Below are 18,034 nucleotides of genomic sequence, written 5' to 3' on the forward strand. Positions count from 1 at the left end.
GATGTGAATGGAGTGGGCCCCCAGTAGTGAGAGAGCAGTTGTAAGTAATTCTTCTGACCAGACCAGTGCACAGGTACTACTGTGCTGTCTGATTTTCCTACGCGGGCGTCCAGAGCCAGGATCACTGTGTAGAGGTACACCCTTTAATAGTCTCCCCCGCGTGTCTTTGGGTCAGGCGGGAGGTACTGCAGTAAAATAGTCTTTACTACGTTTGAAAGTCATTTGCCTGCACTGTTAAGTCTTAAAGTGAACTGCCTTGTGTACTCTGTTCAAGTTTTCAAGTAATAGTTTACGCCGGTCCCTAACCATTCCTTATGACCCGTGGCCCTAAGAACTGTCTGTGGCTGTAGTTATTCCCCGCCGAGGGTCATATCAGTGTGTAGGAACGGTGGCGTCACCCGTGACAATTACAACCCCCATTCTCCTGTGTATTGGCATTTCCTATCCTAGGGGTGTCCGAGTTGGACTGCAGTGATGCTCTGGCCTTGGCTGCGTGTATCCCTCTGGGAAAGAGCCTGGTGAGTGGCCGCCATGACAAGCCATCACTATACCCTCCCAGCTCCCCACGTGTCAGAGGTCCGGGGTCTCCCTACGGGACGCTGCAGCTGTATTCATGAAACCACATTATTTTAACTTTTCTTTTACAATTGTTCCACTCTAAAGGATTTCAGTTTGTTTTTCAGCGGCGTTGTACCGCTGGCGGAGGAGATAAGTCACTCATCTGTCTGATTATTTTTCTTTTAACATGATAAAAGCATGTCATTTTAACAGGGGTGTGCAGACTTGTGTGACCGATGTATGTACCCCAGAAATGTGCAAGCCCTCATATGGCTATGTTGATGGAAAAATAAAGTTTATTACTTTTAAAAACTGAAGATGAAACTCCCCCCAAGAAAAAATCTGCTTGTCCTTAAGGGGTTCATTACCATTCTTACATTATTTCCTACTGGGATGTGATCCAGTTATTTGTCTCACCACAAAGGTTTTTGTGCTTAGGGAGGTAAGCTGTGGCGAGACAGCTCTGGCGGTGGCTTGGGGAGGTAAGCTGTGGCGAGACAGCTCTGGCGGTGGCTTGGGGAGGTAAGCTGTGGCGAGACAGCTCTGGCGGTGGCTTGGGGAGGTAAGCTGTGGCGAGACAGCTCTGGCGGTGGCTTGGGGAGGTAAGCTGTGGCGAGACAGTTCTGGCGGTGGCTTGGGGAGGTAAGCTGTGGCGAGACAGCTCTGGCGGTGGCTTGGGGAGGTAAGCTGTAGCGAGACAGCTCTGGCGGTGGCTTGGGGAGGTAAGCTGTGGCGAGACAGCTCTGGCGGTGGCTTGGGGAGGTAAGCTGTGGCGAGACAGCTCTGGCGGTGGCTTATCTCCCAGTGAGCAACAAAGGATCGGGTGTTAAAATTCAACATCCCCGATCCTTCTTTTCCCCAACATCTGTAGTACCTGCCCATGAACAGGAGTGATGCTGCTTTTTCCTCTCCTTACTAACCTGGTATATCCCCGAAGAGCCTTCCGGGATCCGTCTGATAATCGCCTTGGACACGGCCCTTTAATATTTTAATATGCAAACTGAAAATTGATTTGAGTGAGTCGCCAGAGAGAGCATGCCAATGACTTAGTGATCCTGATTGTGTCTTCCTCCCACAGGATGCTCCAAGCTGCTTATGACTACTTCTGGTGGCACCGGCTGTGGCTTCCAGAGAACCTGACCTGGGCTGACCTGGAAGATAAGGATGACTTTGTATACGCCAAGGCCTCCGACCTCTACATCTCTATCCCTCTCGCCTTCCTCTTCCTTGTACTACGTTACATCTTTGAAATGTAAGTGTATTGGTGCTTTCCGCTATAAACCTCTAGATGGCGCCGTTGTATATCAACGCAACACCAACTGATGTCTAATGATGATAAAGGCTAAGAAAGGGTTAATAGTTAAACATACTGTCATCTTCTAAGTCACGCTTTTCCCCGTTTCTTCTTGGGGTCTCCTCCATACTTTTTCATACGCGGTTATGTCCAATCGGTGCGTAAATGCTGCAATTTGTTTTTTGTTTTTTTTTTCCCCCTCCCCTCCCACATGGATTTGTGTGCATGAGTCAAAGGGGATTTCCTTGGGAATTATATTAATCAGGTGATCAGCCGGGGCTACTCAGGTGCCACAACACACATGGATGGAGCTGCTGCGGTCCCTATGTAGTGTCCGGCAGTTCTAACTGCAGGTGCAGCTCCTATTACAATCAGTGGGACCCCGGGGTCAGGACCAACGGCTTCCACTCTGTACCCCGGAGTGTGGCGGCACTGATCACACATGTCCAATCATCAATACTATTTACCTGGAAAACCCCTTTAAAAACCTGGTGCAGAATCCCCTCTATGGGTTTCAGAGTCCCAGCATGTCAATAGTTTGGGGATTTCTCGCTCTGCAAAGGGTGAAATTCACGACAATCTGCACCATTAGGTGTGAATTTTGCTGCCATGTGACCCTACTCTGTAAATGGCAGAACCCTGCGTCTACTTGATGATGTACTGCAAAGTTTTTTGAGACTTCATCACGTCAATCATGGTCTCTTGGGGTCATCTAGTGGTCAAATATGGAACTGCAACTTATCAAAAAAGGCAGCTGATGGGACTGTAACTAGTTATGGTGTGCGCTTTAATTTCTATGTCGTTCTCAATCCCCAACAACATTCCTGGATGAAATTCGGATAAACCGCTCCTGATCCCGAGTCGGTGAGTTGTCTATTTGCCCAGCTCCACATTCTCCCCGGTACTGAAGCTTGCAGATGTCTGGAGGGGGGAAGACTGACTAGGATGCTCAGTCCAAAGCGTCTTGGGGGCCCTTTTTACACAGAATGATTATGGTTCAGTTGATCGCTGGATCGCGGGGATCTTAATGATCTCTCTGTATAATCGCTGCCAGCGACTGAACGACCAATGATACTTTGTTCCCATATCGCTTACAGGCATAAAAATCAAATGCCGATCAGCTGGTGTAAACGGGCAGCAGTTTATCTATGGACGATGGAGGGGGCTGCTGGTCACTGAACACTGGGCTGTTGCCTCCGGCCCTGCGGTATCAGAGGGGTTGTGCAAAGTCTTGATTCTTATAAAGCCACTTCTTCAGAGGTGCCGCTCAACCATCGTGACTCCTGGATAGTGAACCTCTGTGCTTATGGGACTACAAATCTAGATCTATTGTTGACCCGTTCAGACTTATTCCGCTGTAATCCCTCATGCTTTATACTGCAGCTCTGCTTGGAAAATAAATAAGGTTGTCACAGCCCATCCATTCTAACTCTGCTTGTGGTTTTTACAAGTCGGTTTCCTTCTATGTGTTGCAGTCATGTGGCCACCCCACTTGCCAAGGTACTGGGTGTAAAAGACAAGGTGAAGCTGCGAGCGGCACACAGCCCGGTGCTGGAGACCTTCTATAAAAGCCGCTCCAAACATCCCAAGCAGGTAGGACGTCTTCATTCAAGACTTGATGAAATGTATTAAAACTGGTGTTTCCTAGACCAATATTAATGTAATGTGCAGCGGAACAAGAGTCGCCAAATACATTAAGATCTCCATTAAGAAACCGGATCATGCCATGTGAAGGAATGACAAAAGCTCTCCGCAACGAGGACACGTAATACTCACCTGGGGCGGCTGGGCTCACGGGACAGCACGCAAGAATGCCTATGGGCCGCAGAGACCCTGGCGGACTGGTGGGGGCGCCACCATCTAAATTAGGAGTAGAACAGAGAGGTCTCGCGGCGCTGCTGAATCAGTATGGAGACTTGCAGAACTGCAGGATCCGTTTCTTGATTGAGCCAATAGGGCAACGAGACTCCACATGGGAACAACGTCTTCTTCCATGACCGCCCTATCCTAATGCGGAAACCGTTACAGAAGCTACAGCACAGCAGCCCGGGTCTCCACGGCCGACAACTTTGTGCCAACGTTTCTGACAGTTTTATGCTTTTTGCATTACTACACTGGCCGACTTGTACATAGACCAATAGTTGTGGTCGCGGTGACGGCGCTGCTGGTATCTGGATGACGACCAGCGTTGGCTCAGCCGCTTCCACTTGGGGGTGAATCCAGTCATTTATGCAGATACTATTTAACCTGACAAACCTTTCTTCCTATATAGAGATGATATTGGTTGATGTTTATAGGGCCCAACTCTTCTGCTGAGATGTCCCCATGACAACACCTCCAGTCCTGTGTTGAGAGTTCAGTTATGTCATAGGGTATTAACCCTTTCCAATCCATTTCTGGATTTAGGGTTTCCTGAGGAGAGGATTCCTTTTTCTTCTATTATACAATGGTGCCATCTACTGGCTAAAGCTAGTAATTACACCATGGGATGCAGCCAGCAGAACAATGTAAGTAGATACTGTCCCCTCTGGTAGTGGTACAAGGGACAATGACAGCTCAGCGATATGTTCAGGACATCCTGTCTTCCTCTCATGGCTCGGCCGCGCACACAAGGGGGTCACAGGAAGCCCCCCACAACATTGTCACACCACCGTGCCCAGCTGGTCACCAGATTTATCACGTATGGGACCATCTGGGACGCCAATTTCCACATCCTACAAGTTTACATGATCTAGAGGCTCCGTTACAGCACATGTGGAGCGATATGTGCAGGATACCATACCGAACCTGTATGCGCCCATGCCCGCCCATATCACATCTTGTATCTAAGCTAGAGGTGGTACATCAGGGTACTAGAGCCTCCATGCCCCCTGTATCACATCTTGTATCCAAGCTAGAGGCAGTACAACAGGTTACTAGAGCCCCCATGCCAGCCCGTATCACATCCCGTATCCAAGCTAGAGGCGGTACAACAGGGTACTAGAGCCTCCATGCCTGCCCGTATCACATCTTGTATCCAAGCTAGAGGCGGTACAACGGGGTACTAGAGCCTCCATGCCCCCTGTATCACATCTTGTATCCAAGCTAGATGTGGTACAGCAGGGTACTAGAGCCTCCATGACCGCCGTATCACATCTTGTATTCAAGCTAGAGGCGGTACAACAGGGTACTAGAGCCTCCATGCCCCCTGTATCACATCTTGTATCCAAGCTAGATGTGGTACAGCAGGGTACTAGAGCCTCCATGCCCACCTGTATCACATCTTGTATCCAAGCTAGAGGGGGTACAACAAGGTACTAGAGCCTCCATGCCCTCCTGTATCACATCTTGTATACAAGCTAGAGGGGGTACAACAGGGTACTAGATCCTCCATGCCCCCTGTATCACATCTTGTATACAAGCTTCAGGTGGTACAACAGGGTACTAGAGCCTCCATGCCTCCCTATCACATCTTGTATACAAGCTAGAGGGGGTACAACAGGGTACTAGAGCCTCCATGCCTGCCCGTATCACATCTTGTATCCAAGCTTGAGGTGGTACAACAGGGTACTAGATCCTCCCTGCCCCCTGTATCACATCTTGTATACAAGCTTGAGGTGGTACAACAGGGTACTAGAGCCTCCATGCCTCCCTATCACATCTTGTATACAAGCTAGAGGGGGTACAACAGGGTACTAGAGCCTCCATGCCTGCCCGTATCACATCTTGTATCCAAGCTAGAGGTGGTACAACAGGGTACTAGAGCCTCCATGCCCCCTGTATCACATCTTGTATACAAGCTTGAGGTGGTACAACAGGGTACTAGATCCTCCCTGCCCCCTGTATCACATCTTGTATACAAGCCTGAGGTGGTACAACAGGGTACTAGAGCCTCCATGCCCCCCTATCACATCTTGTATACAAGCTTGAGGTGGTACAACAGGGTACTAGATCCTCCATGCCCGCCTGTATCACATCTTGTATCCAAGCTAGAGGCGGTACAACAGGGTACTAGAGCCTCCATGCCTGCCCGTATCACATCTTGTACCCCCTCTAGCTTGGATACAACAGGGTACTAGATCCTCCATGCCTGCCCATATCACATCTTGTATCCAAGCTAGAGGTGGTACAACAGGGTACTAGAGCCTCCATGCCTGCCCATATCACATCTTGTATCCAAGCTAGAGGTGGTACAACAGGGTACTAGAGCCTCCATGCCCCCTGTATCACATCTTGTATACAAGCTTGAGGTGGTACAACAGGGTACTAGAGCCTCCATGCCTGCCTGTATCACATCTTGTATCCAAGCTAGAGGCGGTACAACAGGGTACTAGAGCCTCCATGCCCACCTGTATCACATCTTGTATCCAAGCTAGAGGGGGTACAACAAGGTACTAGAGCTTCCATGCCCCCCTATCACATCTTGTATCCAAGTTAGAGGCGGTACAACAGGGTACTAGATCCTCCCTGCCCCCTGTATCACATCTTGTATACAAGCTTGAGGTGGTACAACAGGGTACTAGAGCCTCCATGCCTGCCTGTATCACATCTTGTATCCAAGCTAGAGGCGTTACAACAGGGTACTAGAGCCTCCATGCCCACCTGTATCACATCTTGTATCCAAGCTAGAGGGGGTACAACAAGGTACTAGAGCCTCCATGCCCTCCTGTATCACATCTTGTATCCAAGCTAGAGGGGGTACAACGGGGTACTAGATCCTCCATGCCCCCGGTATCACATCTTGTATACAAGCTTCAGGTGGTACAACAGGGTACTAGAGCCTCCATGCCTGCCCGTATCACATCTTGTATCCAAGCTAGAGGTGGTACAACAGGGTACTAGAGCCTCCATGCCCCCTGTATTACATCTTGTATACAAGCTTGAGGTGGTACAACAGGGTACTAGATCCTCCCTGCCCCCTGTATCACATCTCGTATCCAAGCTAGAGGTGGTACAACAGGGTACTAGAGCCTCCATGCCCCCTGTATCACATCTTGTATCCAAGCTTGAGGTGGTACAACAGGGTACTAGATCCTCCATGCCCCCTGTATCACATCTTGTATCCAAGCTTGAGGTGGTACAACAGGGTACTAGAGCCTCCATGCCTGCCTGTATCACATCTTGTATCCAAGCTAGAGGCGGTACAACAGGGTACTAGAGCCTCCATGCCCCCCGTATCACATCTTGTATACAAGCTTGAGGTGGTACAACAGGGTACTAGAGCCTCCATGCCTGCCTGTATCACATCTTGTATCCAAGCTAGAGGCGGTACAACAGGGTACTATACTAGAGCCTCCATGCCCCCCTATCACATCTTGTATCCAAGCTAGAGGTGGTACAACAAGGTACTAGAGCCTCCATGCCCCTGTATCACGTCTTGTATCCAAACTAGAGGTGGTACAACAGGGTACTAGAGCCTCCATGCCCACCCGTATCACATCTTGTATACAAGCTAGAGGTGGTACAACAGGGTACTAGAGCCTCCATGCCCCCCTATCACATCTTGTATACAAGCTTGAGGTGGTACAACAGGGTACTAGATCCTCCCTGCCCCCTGTATCACATCTTGTATACAAGCTTGAGGTGGTACAACAGGGTACTAGAGCCTCCATGCCCACACAATAAATGGTCCTTTTGCTCTGATTTTGTAATCCCTTCTAACATTGTTACAATCGCACAGAGATGGATACAGCCATCCGACAGCTTCTAGGGGAGGGATTGCCTTTATGTGACGGAGCGCATCTTGTGAGCATGGAGTTGTGCTCGCATCTTCCACACCTGCGCACGGACAAACACAAAAGCCCAGCGTGATGGCAGAACCCTAATAAACCTTCTCGTCCCTGTTAGAACCTCATAGAAGACATCCATACAAGGAACATCAGCACCAGCGGCTCTTGTAATGTGCTGCCATAAAATGTCCCTATGACCAAAATGAACTGTGGACAGGAAGTGTTGTCATGGGGAGCAGAGAAGCTGAATAATGTATAGTAACGAGCCTTCATTGTATTCTTCAGTCATACAGCCATTCTAAAACTCCATTCTTGACCATTTCCTGACAGAGTGACCTAGAGAACTTGTCGAGGGCCAGTAAATTTACTGTACGGCAGGTGGAAAGATGGTTCCGCCGGAGGAGAAACCAGGACAGGCCGAGCTTACAGAAGAAATTCCGTGAAGCCAGGTATGAGAAGTAATTGTACTTAATGCGGATTGTTCCTATTCTGTAGCGGCCCCCTGTAATGTTCTACAGGGTATTTACAGCAACTGCCTGTGGCGGACAGGATACCTTGTAGTTCCCAGAGCAACCAGCAGGTGACGGGAGATCACAGCAGCGATCTGAGTGATCATTTCAAAGTGCTGTAAGTTATGGCAACTTCTGTATAAGGAATTTGGGCCCATGATGTGGAGTTGTGGCCCCTGTGACAAAAAGTGCAGTTCCCCTTTAAGAAAGTTTCCTGCCCTCTTGTGTTGTAACTCTTAGCCAATGGAATGTCTGCATGTTTTCACAGCTGGAGATTCATCTTTTATCTTGTTGCTTTCATTGCTGGCATGGCGGTCCTCGTAGATGTGAGTAGTCTCTATGTGCCGTACATGATTTGTGATCTATATCCTGCACCACGTCATCAGATCAGTGTTATAAGTATCTGGAATTAAAGGGGCTGTTCAAGATTAGGACACGCCTGCTTTCATCCACCAACCGCAGCACGGCTGTCCGCTGATTCTGTTAAAGGGGGTTTCCAGACCCTAAAAATATCTTTCCTGGACAGGCCATCTATCAATAGCTGATCGTCCGGGGTATGCTGCCTGGGATGCTTGCTGACCCGCTGTTTGCTGCACCTACTGTCACCCTGTGCGGGAAAGGAGGCAGACGGCTCCATACAGCATGCACTGGCCACAGCATTTACTTAACCCATTAAGGACCAAGCACTGTAAATTACGGCACTTGGTCCTGGGCTTTAAATCCAGCCGATGGTAAAATTATGGCGGGGATTAAAGCCCCTGGTTCTGCAATAAATCAGAAGCATGTCGGGTTGTCAGTTGTTAGGCAAAGCTGAGAAGGCAGGAGGGGTTTTTAACCCTTTCTGCTGTCTCCTTTCCTGAGTACACAGCCCTCAATGAGCACTATGTACTAAGAAGTGAAAGTATAACTTCTACTAAACAAGCAGCATGGCTGCAGGGTCCCAGCAGACCCTGCTCAGCTTTGACTAGTGTCACTACAGTGGGGCTCCTATGGATGCTCCAGCTACAGTGGGAAAGTGTCAAAGGGGACCCCCTCCCCCCCCCCCCCCATGAAATTGACATGCCAAGCGGCGGCACGTCAATTGTATCACTGTTTCCACGGTTGCCTCTCTCCTCTATATGGGGAGAGATGTCCGCAACAGAATGCAAGCGCTGTTGCTGCCGCGGAAATCTCGCGGTATTTCCGTGTGGACCCACATGCCTGACTTTTTACTTTTTTTGCCTTCTTCCCGCAGAAACCCTGGTTTCATGATCTCCGATATGTTTGGACAGATTTCCCTAAGCAGGTAAATCTGGTGGGGATTTATACAATTCTAAAGCGCGACACAAGGCATTCCGCTAGTGGTGAATCTACAGTGTATTGTACATAGGGGCAGTATTATAGTAGTTATATTCTTGTACATAGGGGGCAGTATTATAGTAGTTATTTTCTTGTACATAGGGGGCGGTATTATAGTAGTTATATTCTTGTACGTAGGGGGCGGTATTATAGTAGTTATATTCTTGTACGTAGGGGGCGGTATTATAGTAGTTATATTCTTGTACGTAGGGGGCGGTATTACAGTAGTTATATTCTTGTACGTAGGGGGCGGTATTACAGTAGTTATATTCTTGTACGTAGGGGGCGGTATTACAGTAGTTATATTGTACGTAGGGGGCGGTATTACAGTAGTTATATTCTTGTACGTAGGGGGCGGTATTACAGTAGTTATATTCTTGTACGTAGGGGGCGGTATTACAGTAGTTATATTCTTGTACGTAGGGGGCGGTATTACAGTAGTTATATTCTTGTACGTAGGGGGCGGTATTACAGTAGTTATATTCTTGTACGTAGGGGGCGGTATTACAGTAGTTATATTCTTGTACGTAGGGGGCGGTATTACAGTAGTTATATTCTTGTATGTAGGGGGCGGTATTACAGTAGTTATATTCTTGTACGTAGGGGGCGGTATTACAGTAGTTATATTCTTGTACGTAGGGGGCGGTATTACAGTAGTTATATTCTTGTACGTAGGGGGCGGTATTACAGTAGTTATATTCTTGTACGTAGGGGGGCGGTATTACAGTAGTTATATTCTTGTACGTAGGGGGCGGTATTAGAGTAGTTCTATTCTTGTACGTAGGGGGCGGTATTAGAGTAGTTCTATTCTTGTACGTAGGGGGCGGTATTAGAGTAGTTCTATTCTTGTACGTAGGGGGCGGTATTAGAGTAGTTCTATTCTTGTACGTAGGGGGCGGTATTAGAGTAGTTCTATTCTTGTATGTAGGGGGCGGTATTAGAGTAGTTCTATTCTTGTACGTAGGGGGCGGTATTAGAGTAGTTCTATTCTTGTACGTAGGGGGCGGTATTAGAGTAGTTCTATTCTTGTACGTAGGGGGCGGTATTAGAGTAGTTCTATTCTTGTACGTAGGGGGCGGTATTAGAGTAGTTCTATTCTTGTACGTAGGGGGCGGTATTAGAGTAGTTCTATTCTTGTACGTAGGGGGCGGTATTAGAGTAGTTCTATTCTTGTACGTAGGGGGCGGTATTAGAGTAGTTCTATTCTTGTACGTAGGGGGCGGTATTAGAGTAGTTCTATTCTTGTACGTAGGGGGCGGTATTAGAGTAGTTCTATTCTTGTACGTAGGGGGCGGTATTAGAGTAGTTCTATTCTTGTACGTAGGGGGCGGTATTAGAGTAGTTATATTCTTGTACGTAGGGGGCGGTATTACAGTAGTTATATTCTTGTACGTAGGGGGCGGTATTAGAGTAGTTCTATTCTTGTACGTAGGGGGCGGTATTAGAGTAGTTCTATTCTTGTACGTAGGGGGCGGTATTAGAGTAGTTCTATTCTTGTACGTAGGGGGGCGGTATTAGAGTAGTTCTATTCTTGTACGTAGGGGGGCGGTATTAGAGTAGTTCTATTCTTGTACGTAGGGGGGCGGTATTAGAGTAGTTCTATTCTTGTACGTAGGGGGGCGGTATTAGAGTAGTTCTATTCTTGTACGTAGGGGGCGGTATTAGAGTAGTTCTATTCTTGTACGTAGGGGGCGGTATTAGAGTAGTTCTATTCTTGTACGTAGGGGGCGGTATTAGAGTAGTTCTATTCTTGTACGTAGGGGGCGGTATTAGAGTAGTTCTATTCTGGAAAGCAGCGGACTCCCATTTCTGTGGTCAGTGAGTCTTGGCTGTTAGAGAGCCGCTGGTTTTAAATCATGCCCTATCCTTTAAATCCTTGTATAAGTACCCCTTTGAGAGGTGGCGTGTACACCCAGGGATACAAGTACTGTAGGGTGAGAACCTAAGGTCGTCTATATACTGTTAACCTCTCCTCCTTACTTCTCCAGTCTATGCTGCCATCCCAGTACTGGTATTATATGATTGAACTTGGCTTCTACTGGTCTCTCCTCTTCAGAGTTGCATTTGATGTCAAGCGGAAGGTAGGGATTAATGTTTCGCACCTACTATGCAGCGCATCTTTTATGGAGGCTGAACTTTAGATACTGCTCACTGTCACGTTCTTCAGACAGTACTTGTTCCGTGTAAAGCCACCCTTGGGGTCCTCTACATGGGGCAACAGTTGAATAGAGGCAGAGCGAGTCGGAGATCATTCTGGCCGCCCACCTCCAATCACAATAAATGGGTTGTCAGTGTCTGGCAGCATTGCACTGAACAATGGTCGTTCAGATTCCCGCAATCCAGCAAGAGTCTGAAGACTAATCGTTCTGTATAAAGCCGCTCCTTATCCTTTATGTAAAGTTCCTCAACATCCAGGAGCTTTAAAATGATCAGAAATATGTTCTTCTGCCACTCAGGACTTCCAAGAACAGATCATCCACCACGTGGCGACTATCGTACTGATCAGCTTCTCATGGTGTGCCAACTACATCCGCGTGGGCACGTTGGTATTGGCCATTCATGACGCCTCTGACTTCTTCCTGGAGGTGAGTTCTATCCCACCTATATATTGTCCCCACGTGCCCTCCATGAAAGGCTGTTTGAGATCTATATACACACATCACTTATCCGTCTGGTCATTGCTCCGTTAGTACCATAGGCATCTGATATATCATTCTGACGTGCCGACTGCCCCATTTACACAGATTGCCAGAAGCGACTGAACGACAAGTGAGCAGTGGGAGGTTCTCGCTCGTCTTTCAGCTAGCGTAATAACCAGCGCCGGCTTGTACTCTCATCGTGCCGTTTACATACTGATCACTCAGTGTTATATGTAGGGATGTGAAGCTGAATGATGAGTGCCCGAGGACTGACTGTTCTCAATGGGAATCGTGCAGTGTAAATGGGCTGCCCAAGAGCGAGCAGGATGGTGATGTCACCGGCTCGTTCCGTCTGGCAAATGAGAGTCGTGATTGTCTCTAGTCGGGGTAAAGCTGCTGCCCTATTTAATAGAATCACAACCTAGAAATCACTAAATTTCTTTACTGGAATGTCCAAGACTCTGACTTTAGAATAGTCTGTTATAGCAAGCCCCCCCCCCCCCCCCCCTCCACTTTTAAGCAGCCACCACTATAGGGAGCTTTCTGCATAGTCTTATTGAGGTCACTGCCTAAAGAGGTTGTACCACAATTGATTTACATTGGATAGGTGATACAAGTATGACCGGTGGGGTTCTCGCCATTGAGACCCCCACTGGTACGGAGAACGAGGTTCCCGTGTCGCTCTCATCACTCTGTGCCCACCCACAGGGATGTGGAGATTGTATGGAGCAATGGTCGATCATGCACTGTACCACTCCATTTGTTTCGCTGGGGTTTATAGTACTGGCCGAATACAAGCGCTTGGCTATACCTGGCAGTCTCACTGAAAATAACTGCAGTGGTGCCACACATGCACAACCGACACTGGAATCCAGTGTGGAAGAGGAGGGATGTGGGACCCTTGTTCCTCAGATTGGGGGGCAGTGATCAGACTCTTATCACTTATCCTATGGACAGATAAATCAGTTGTGCCACAACCCATTAACTGTGTGGGCAAAACGCAACACCCTGTTACTTCTATTTTATGGACCAAATGGCATTTCTACCACTGATGCCAGTGCGCCTAGTTGGCAGTATCTCATAAATGGCTCTAGCCTATCACATTCCAGTTACCGGATGATCCTCAAATCTGCATCCAACCCCAATATCTCCAAACCGGCTTCAATCTGAAATCAGTCAGCGGTGCTCTTCTGTGTGGAGGGTCTAGTCAATCAATAGCACAAGGTCCATAAAGCACTAGCTGCAGTCCTGGGGTGCCATCAGCATTGGCATCCTGCTGAGATGAAGACTTAATGAGTATTTCTTCTCTTCCTCCCACTTTACAGTCTGCAAAGATGTTCAACTACGCCGGCTGGAAGGAGACCTGCAACAACCTGTTTGTCGTGTTTGCTTTTGTCTTCATCATCACTCGGATTATCATCTTTCCGTTCTGGTGAGTAGTGGCTGCCGAGACGGACCGGCTGGTTGACCTTGTCTTATTTGGCCTGATGATCAGAATGGTCACAGGCACAGGGTCCTGGCGACTTGCGGGTCCTGGCGACTTGTGCCCCGCCTGCTATTTTATTATAATTCTCGGGGATGTTTCTTGTCTGCATGTTGTTATATCGGTGGTTTCTCTTCGGCAGGATCATACATTGTACCTGGGTTTACCCTGTGCAGTCTTACCCGCCTTTCTTTGGTTACTACTTTTTCAATTTCATGCTGTGGGTACTACAATGTCTGCACATATTTTGGGCTTACCTCATCCTTGGCATGGCCCATAAATTTCTTACAGGCAAGGTAAGAGCAGCTTTCATATATTTAATTTTTCCTTCTTAGGGGGGTTGGAATTTTACAGCTTGAAGTTGAGTCTCATCACAGACCTTTCAGTGAGGTTTCCGCAGCTCCTTGCTGTGACTTATAGTTTGGGGGTATCAAGCACCGATATTTAACGAACCCTATTGGGATGTATTCAATATGGCAGATTTGTTGAAGTAACTCCCAAGACCTCTAAGGCCTCATGTCCACAGGCGGGTCAGATTCCACATGTGGGAGCCCGCAGCAGAAACCACCTGCATATCGGCCGCTTTGTTTTTTTTTTTTTTTTTTTTTCAACTGTCATTGGTTTCCACTCATGGGCATGACAAATCACTTTGCAATAGCGTGCCATGGAGGGTGATTGCTAAGGAAATCGAGAGTGGAAATCCACCCGTGGGCATGAGGCCTACATGGGACTTTTGTGAAGCATGGCGCTCTTTCTGCTTAGGATGGATTATTCAGTAGCAGAATGTTCTGTAATGAATCTGTTGTGTGAACATACCCCTATACCAGTGGTGGCGAACCTATGGCACGCGTGCCAGAGGTGGCACGTAGAGCCCTCCCTGCTGGCACGCGTCGCCATCAGCCGCTTACTACGGCTGCTAGCAGCGCTGACCCTGGCCACACTGTGACGTCAGTGTGCAGCCGGGATCCTCCCCCCTGCCCTGCCGTCTCCTACTTGGTTCTGCCAGAGCAAGGGGAGGAGGCGTCCGGCAGCATACTGATGTCACTGTGTGCATCGGGATCATCGCAGAGCAGTGGAGCTTCCACGCGGAGGAGGGGGTAGGTATGTGGGTCTCGGAGGTATGGGTGGGCACTGTGGGGTGTCACTATTAGTACCGGGGCAGCTGTGGGGTGTCACTATTACACTGGGGGCCTCACCATTACTACTGAGGCGCCACTGTGTGTGTGTGTGGGGGGGGGGGGGGTCACTATTATTGCCGGGGTAGCTGGGGGTCACTAGTATCGCTGGGGTATGTTTACATATGGTGGAAATGGGCAGGGCTACTTCAAAGTAGACAGCGTGCAGATTTTGACTGCTTTTTGGATGCGGAAATACTGCATTTCCGCATCCAAAAAGCAGTCAAAATCCGCACGGTCTATTTTGAAGCGACCCTGTCCTTTTTAGCACGACGGGGGTAAAATCATACGTCGTGATAAGCCCCGCCCCCTGACATGTTGGCACTTTGCGATAAATAAGTGGGTTTTGGGTTGCAGTTTGGGCACTCGGTCTCTAAAAGGTTCGCCATCACTGCCCTATACGATCAGTACTCGCATCCCAGGAGCTCTGTATAACCGAATTTAGATCAGCATGTGGTCCTGTTGTCCTGGAGGAGCAGGGCTTACAGGCCTTACCATATAACCAAGTGTTACCATATAATGGCTATGATGTTGTAATACTATGGCATATGATAGCCTTATGGCACAGGGCTCCTCTGTGAACCCTAGGCTCATCTAGGTGACGGGGGATGATGTCCACGTAAGATGTGCTGATGCTAAGGTTGGGGGGCCACTTTAAACAACTGGTATTGAGGGAGCCTGTGCACTCAGTTAGGCCTAAAAAAAGCAGTTGCAGTGGCGGGTAGGGGCTCACTCGTGGAAAAGCCATTGTCTAATAGCTTTGTGGCCATTCATAGATTTGGACATGCATACTAGAATCCTATTCTCTGCGAGAGCCCAAACACTAAGGGCTCATGTCCACGGGCAAAATATGATTTAGGATCCGCAGCGGATCTCCCGCGCGCGGATCCGCACCCCATAGGGATGCATTGACCACCCGCGGGTAGATAAATACCCGCGGATCGTCAATAAAAGGGATTTAAAAAAAAATGGAGCATGGAAAAATCCGGACCATGCTCCATTTTCGTGCGGGTCTCCCGCGGGGACGGCTCCCGCGGGCTTCTATTGAAGCCTATGGAAGCCGTCCGGATCCGCGGGAGACCTAAAATAGGAATTTAAAGTATTTACCATCCGGCGCGGGCGGGGAAGGTCAGCTGTTCCTCACGGCCGCATCTTCCTTGCTTCGGCTCGGCGGATGTGCCCGGCGCATGCGCGCGGCACGTCGGCGACGTGCCGCCGGCGTCAGGAATTCATCCGCCGGCCGAAGATGAAGATCCGGCCGTGAGGAACAGCTGATGTTCTCCGCCCGCGCCGGATGGTAAATACTTTTAAATTCTTATTTTCGGCGCTCATGTCCGCGGGGCAGGAGGGACCCGCTGCAGATTCTACATGTAGAATCTGCAGCGGATCTGATTTTCCCCGTGGACATGAGGCCTAAGGCTCCTAGCTCTCGTCATTGAACTCTCCCTCCTCCAACAATATCCTATATCATCATCGAATGTAGCACTGAAATCCCATACTGGAGCCATCAGTTCCAAGGAGGAAGCCGTTGGGAAGACTTCAGCGAGGAGAACCATCCAGCGAGCTTCTTTTATAAGGCTTGTTGTCTCTGCAAGTCTGGATCTACTGATGGCCACCAAGCTATGCTTCTACATGGGCGTAAGACCCCTACTTGGCTCTGCAATCGCCTTGTTAGGCATAAGTGAGCTGATGGAATGAAGTGTTAGCAGGATAGGACTGTCACTGAGCAGGGGGTTTATGGGATTAGGAAAACCTTTCTAGAAGAAAGCAACCAAATCATCCATGCATAACAATATAATATAGTTCACCCCTTTTTAAGGGCATGGAAGCAGTAAGCCTTATGTTAGGAGTTGCCAGTTGGTCACCGCTCTTAGACTATATGGGCAGCCTTGTATAGGGACATAATGTTGGTAAAGCGATCAAATGTCACCTGACTTTTAATGGTTTAACCTCTTCCAGTTGGAAGAAGATGCAAGAAGTGACAAAGACGAAACTGACATTCCCGATGAAGATGAGGAGGAGCTCCCCAAGAACGGGACAGTATCCAACGGTCATTCAATGCAAAACAATAACCACCACAAAGCAGATTGACCCCGGAGGAAGACCAGTTGCTGCTCTTACCCTCTGTTTCCTGAGGAAGCAGTACTGGCTCCACTATTCACACTACTGATACCTACCTTGCCAACATCTCAAATACCGGAAGGTGATGACTGGATCTTCTCCACTGGACCCTTTTTGTTGTGTGGACAACTTTTTGTTTTACCTCTAATAACTAGAAGCTCCTCCGTACCGATGACTCTCTACAAGTATATGAAGTCGCCTTCTGGGTTGACCTGTAAACCACTAGTGCCTGCTGCTCCTCGGTCTTCCTGCCTGTCTTCCCATGTCGTATACACTGATGTACATTCCAGAGATGACTTTTCCTCTCGTGTATCTTTGCACTTGGACGGGAGAATGAGTCGTATGACCTGGATAAAGGTGATGGAGTCGTTGCCTTGCCTCCTAATTGCAGAATCGTCCTACGTCTTGATACCCAACTCCATGGGTTGAACCGCTGTCCATTGGATGCTCTCCGATTCTGGCTTTGTAAGAGATCCGCGTGTTTTAAGCGCCTAGAACTCGTTTCACCCTGTAGGACCTGAGCCTTTTGTATGACAATCAATGTGAATACTGTACATTCTACTTCTTGGGTCATCACCAACCACTAATTCCTCGTCATTGCCTCTGTCATGTCTCAATAGTTGGATTAACAGCAGATGTATTTATTATAGATTTTTGATTTTTGTATCTTCATTGCCGATCAGAGCCAGACGTTCCTTGTTTTTCATAGACAATTGGATTTGTTCCCATTCCACCCTGTTCATACAGATGGTATTTTAAACCCTTGAGGTATATCCTGATTGCGTCGTCTTTTATTACATATCGCCGACCGCCTTGTCACAGGGGTGGCGGCCATCTTTATAAAGAACTAATAAATTGTAATGTAATAAATGTTTCTTGAGGAAATCTCTCAGTGATGTTGCAATCTGTGATCAACCGCAGTTCTGTTACTTAAAACGACCCTCCAGTTTCAGGGCAAAATTGTGTCCCGGGACTGGAGGAAGGAGGGGAGGGGGGGATATTACCTGCACTTGTTTCCCGTTATCCTTCCGATCTGCCGTGCGAGATAGCCAACACGACCCTCAGACGCAAGCCCCCATAGTGGCAGTGTTTCACTATGAATGCACCATACTTGCTTTTCAATTGGTTGGTGTAGGTCATGTGATGAACATTGGCCAATCAGATAGCAATGCATAGTATGCATTAGGGAATTGGAAAACAGGGCCTTAA

At 48.4% G+C, this 18,034-nt stretch overlaps 1 protein-coding gene across 2 annotated transcripts in view; it reads left to right on the top strand.

Moving 5' to 3' along the window:
• CERS2 (ceramide synthase 2) overlaps window positions 1-17,710 on the top strand; it is a 38,194-nt gene extending 20,484 nt beyond the window's left edge. Inside the window, exons 2-11 of one of the 2 annotated variants that reach the window (XM_066609245.1) lie at window positions 1,637-1,810; window positions 3,328-3,445; window positions 7,891-8,009; window positions 8,338-8,395; window positions 9,304-9,354; window positions 11,396-11,488; window positions 11,864-11,992; window positions 13,372-13,478; window positions 13,672-13,825; window positions 16,664-17,710. In XM_066609245.1, the coding sequence (XP_066465342.1) occupies window positions 1,638-1,810; window positions 3,328-3,445; window positions 7,891-8,009; window positions 8,338-8,395; window positions 9,304-9,354; window positions 11,396-11,488; window positions 11,864-11,992; window positions 13,372-13,478; window positions 13,672-13,825; window positions 16,664-16,795 (1,134 nt within the window). In that variant the 5' untranslated portion in view covers window position 1,637 and the 3' untranslated portion in view covers window positions 16,796-17,710. The remainder of the gene's footprint in view (window positions 1-1,636; window positions 1,811-3,327; window positions 3,446-7,890; window positions 8,010-8,337; window positions 8,396-9,303; window positions 9,355-11,395; window positions 11,489-11,863; window positions 11,993-13,371; window positions 13,479-13,671; window positions 13,826-16,663) is intronic. The other variant, XM_066609246.1, reaches the window with a different exon arrangement.
• Window positions 17,711-18,034: the final 324 nt, after the last annotated feature.

Source organism: Eleutherodactylus coqui, chromosome 6 (assembly GCF_035609145.1).
Source record: "Eleutherodactylus coqui strain aEleCoq1 chromosome 6, aEleCoq1.hap1, whole genome shotgun sequence".
NCBI classification, from domain to species: Eukaryota; Metazoa; Chordata; class Amphibia; order Anura; family Eleutherodactylidae; genus Eleutherodactylus; species Eleutherodactylus coqui.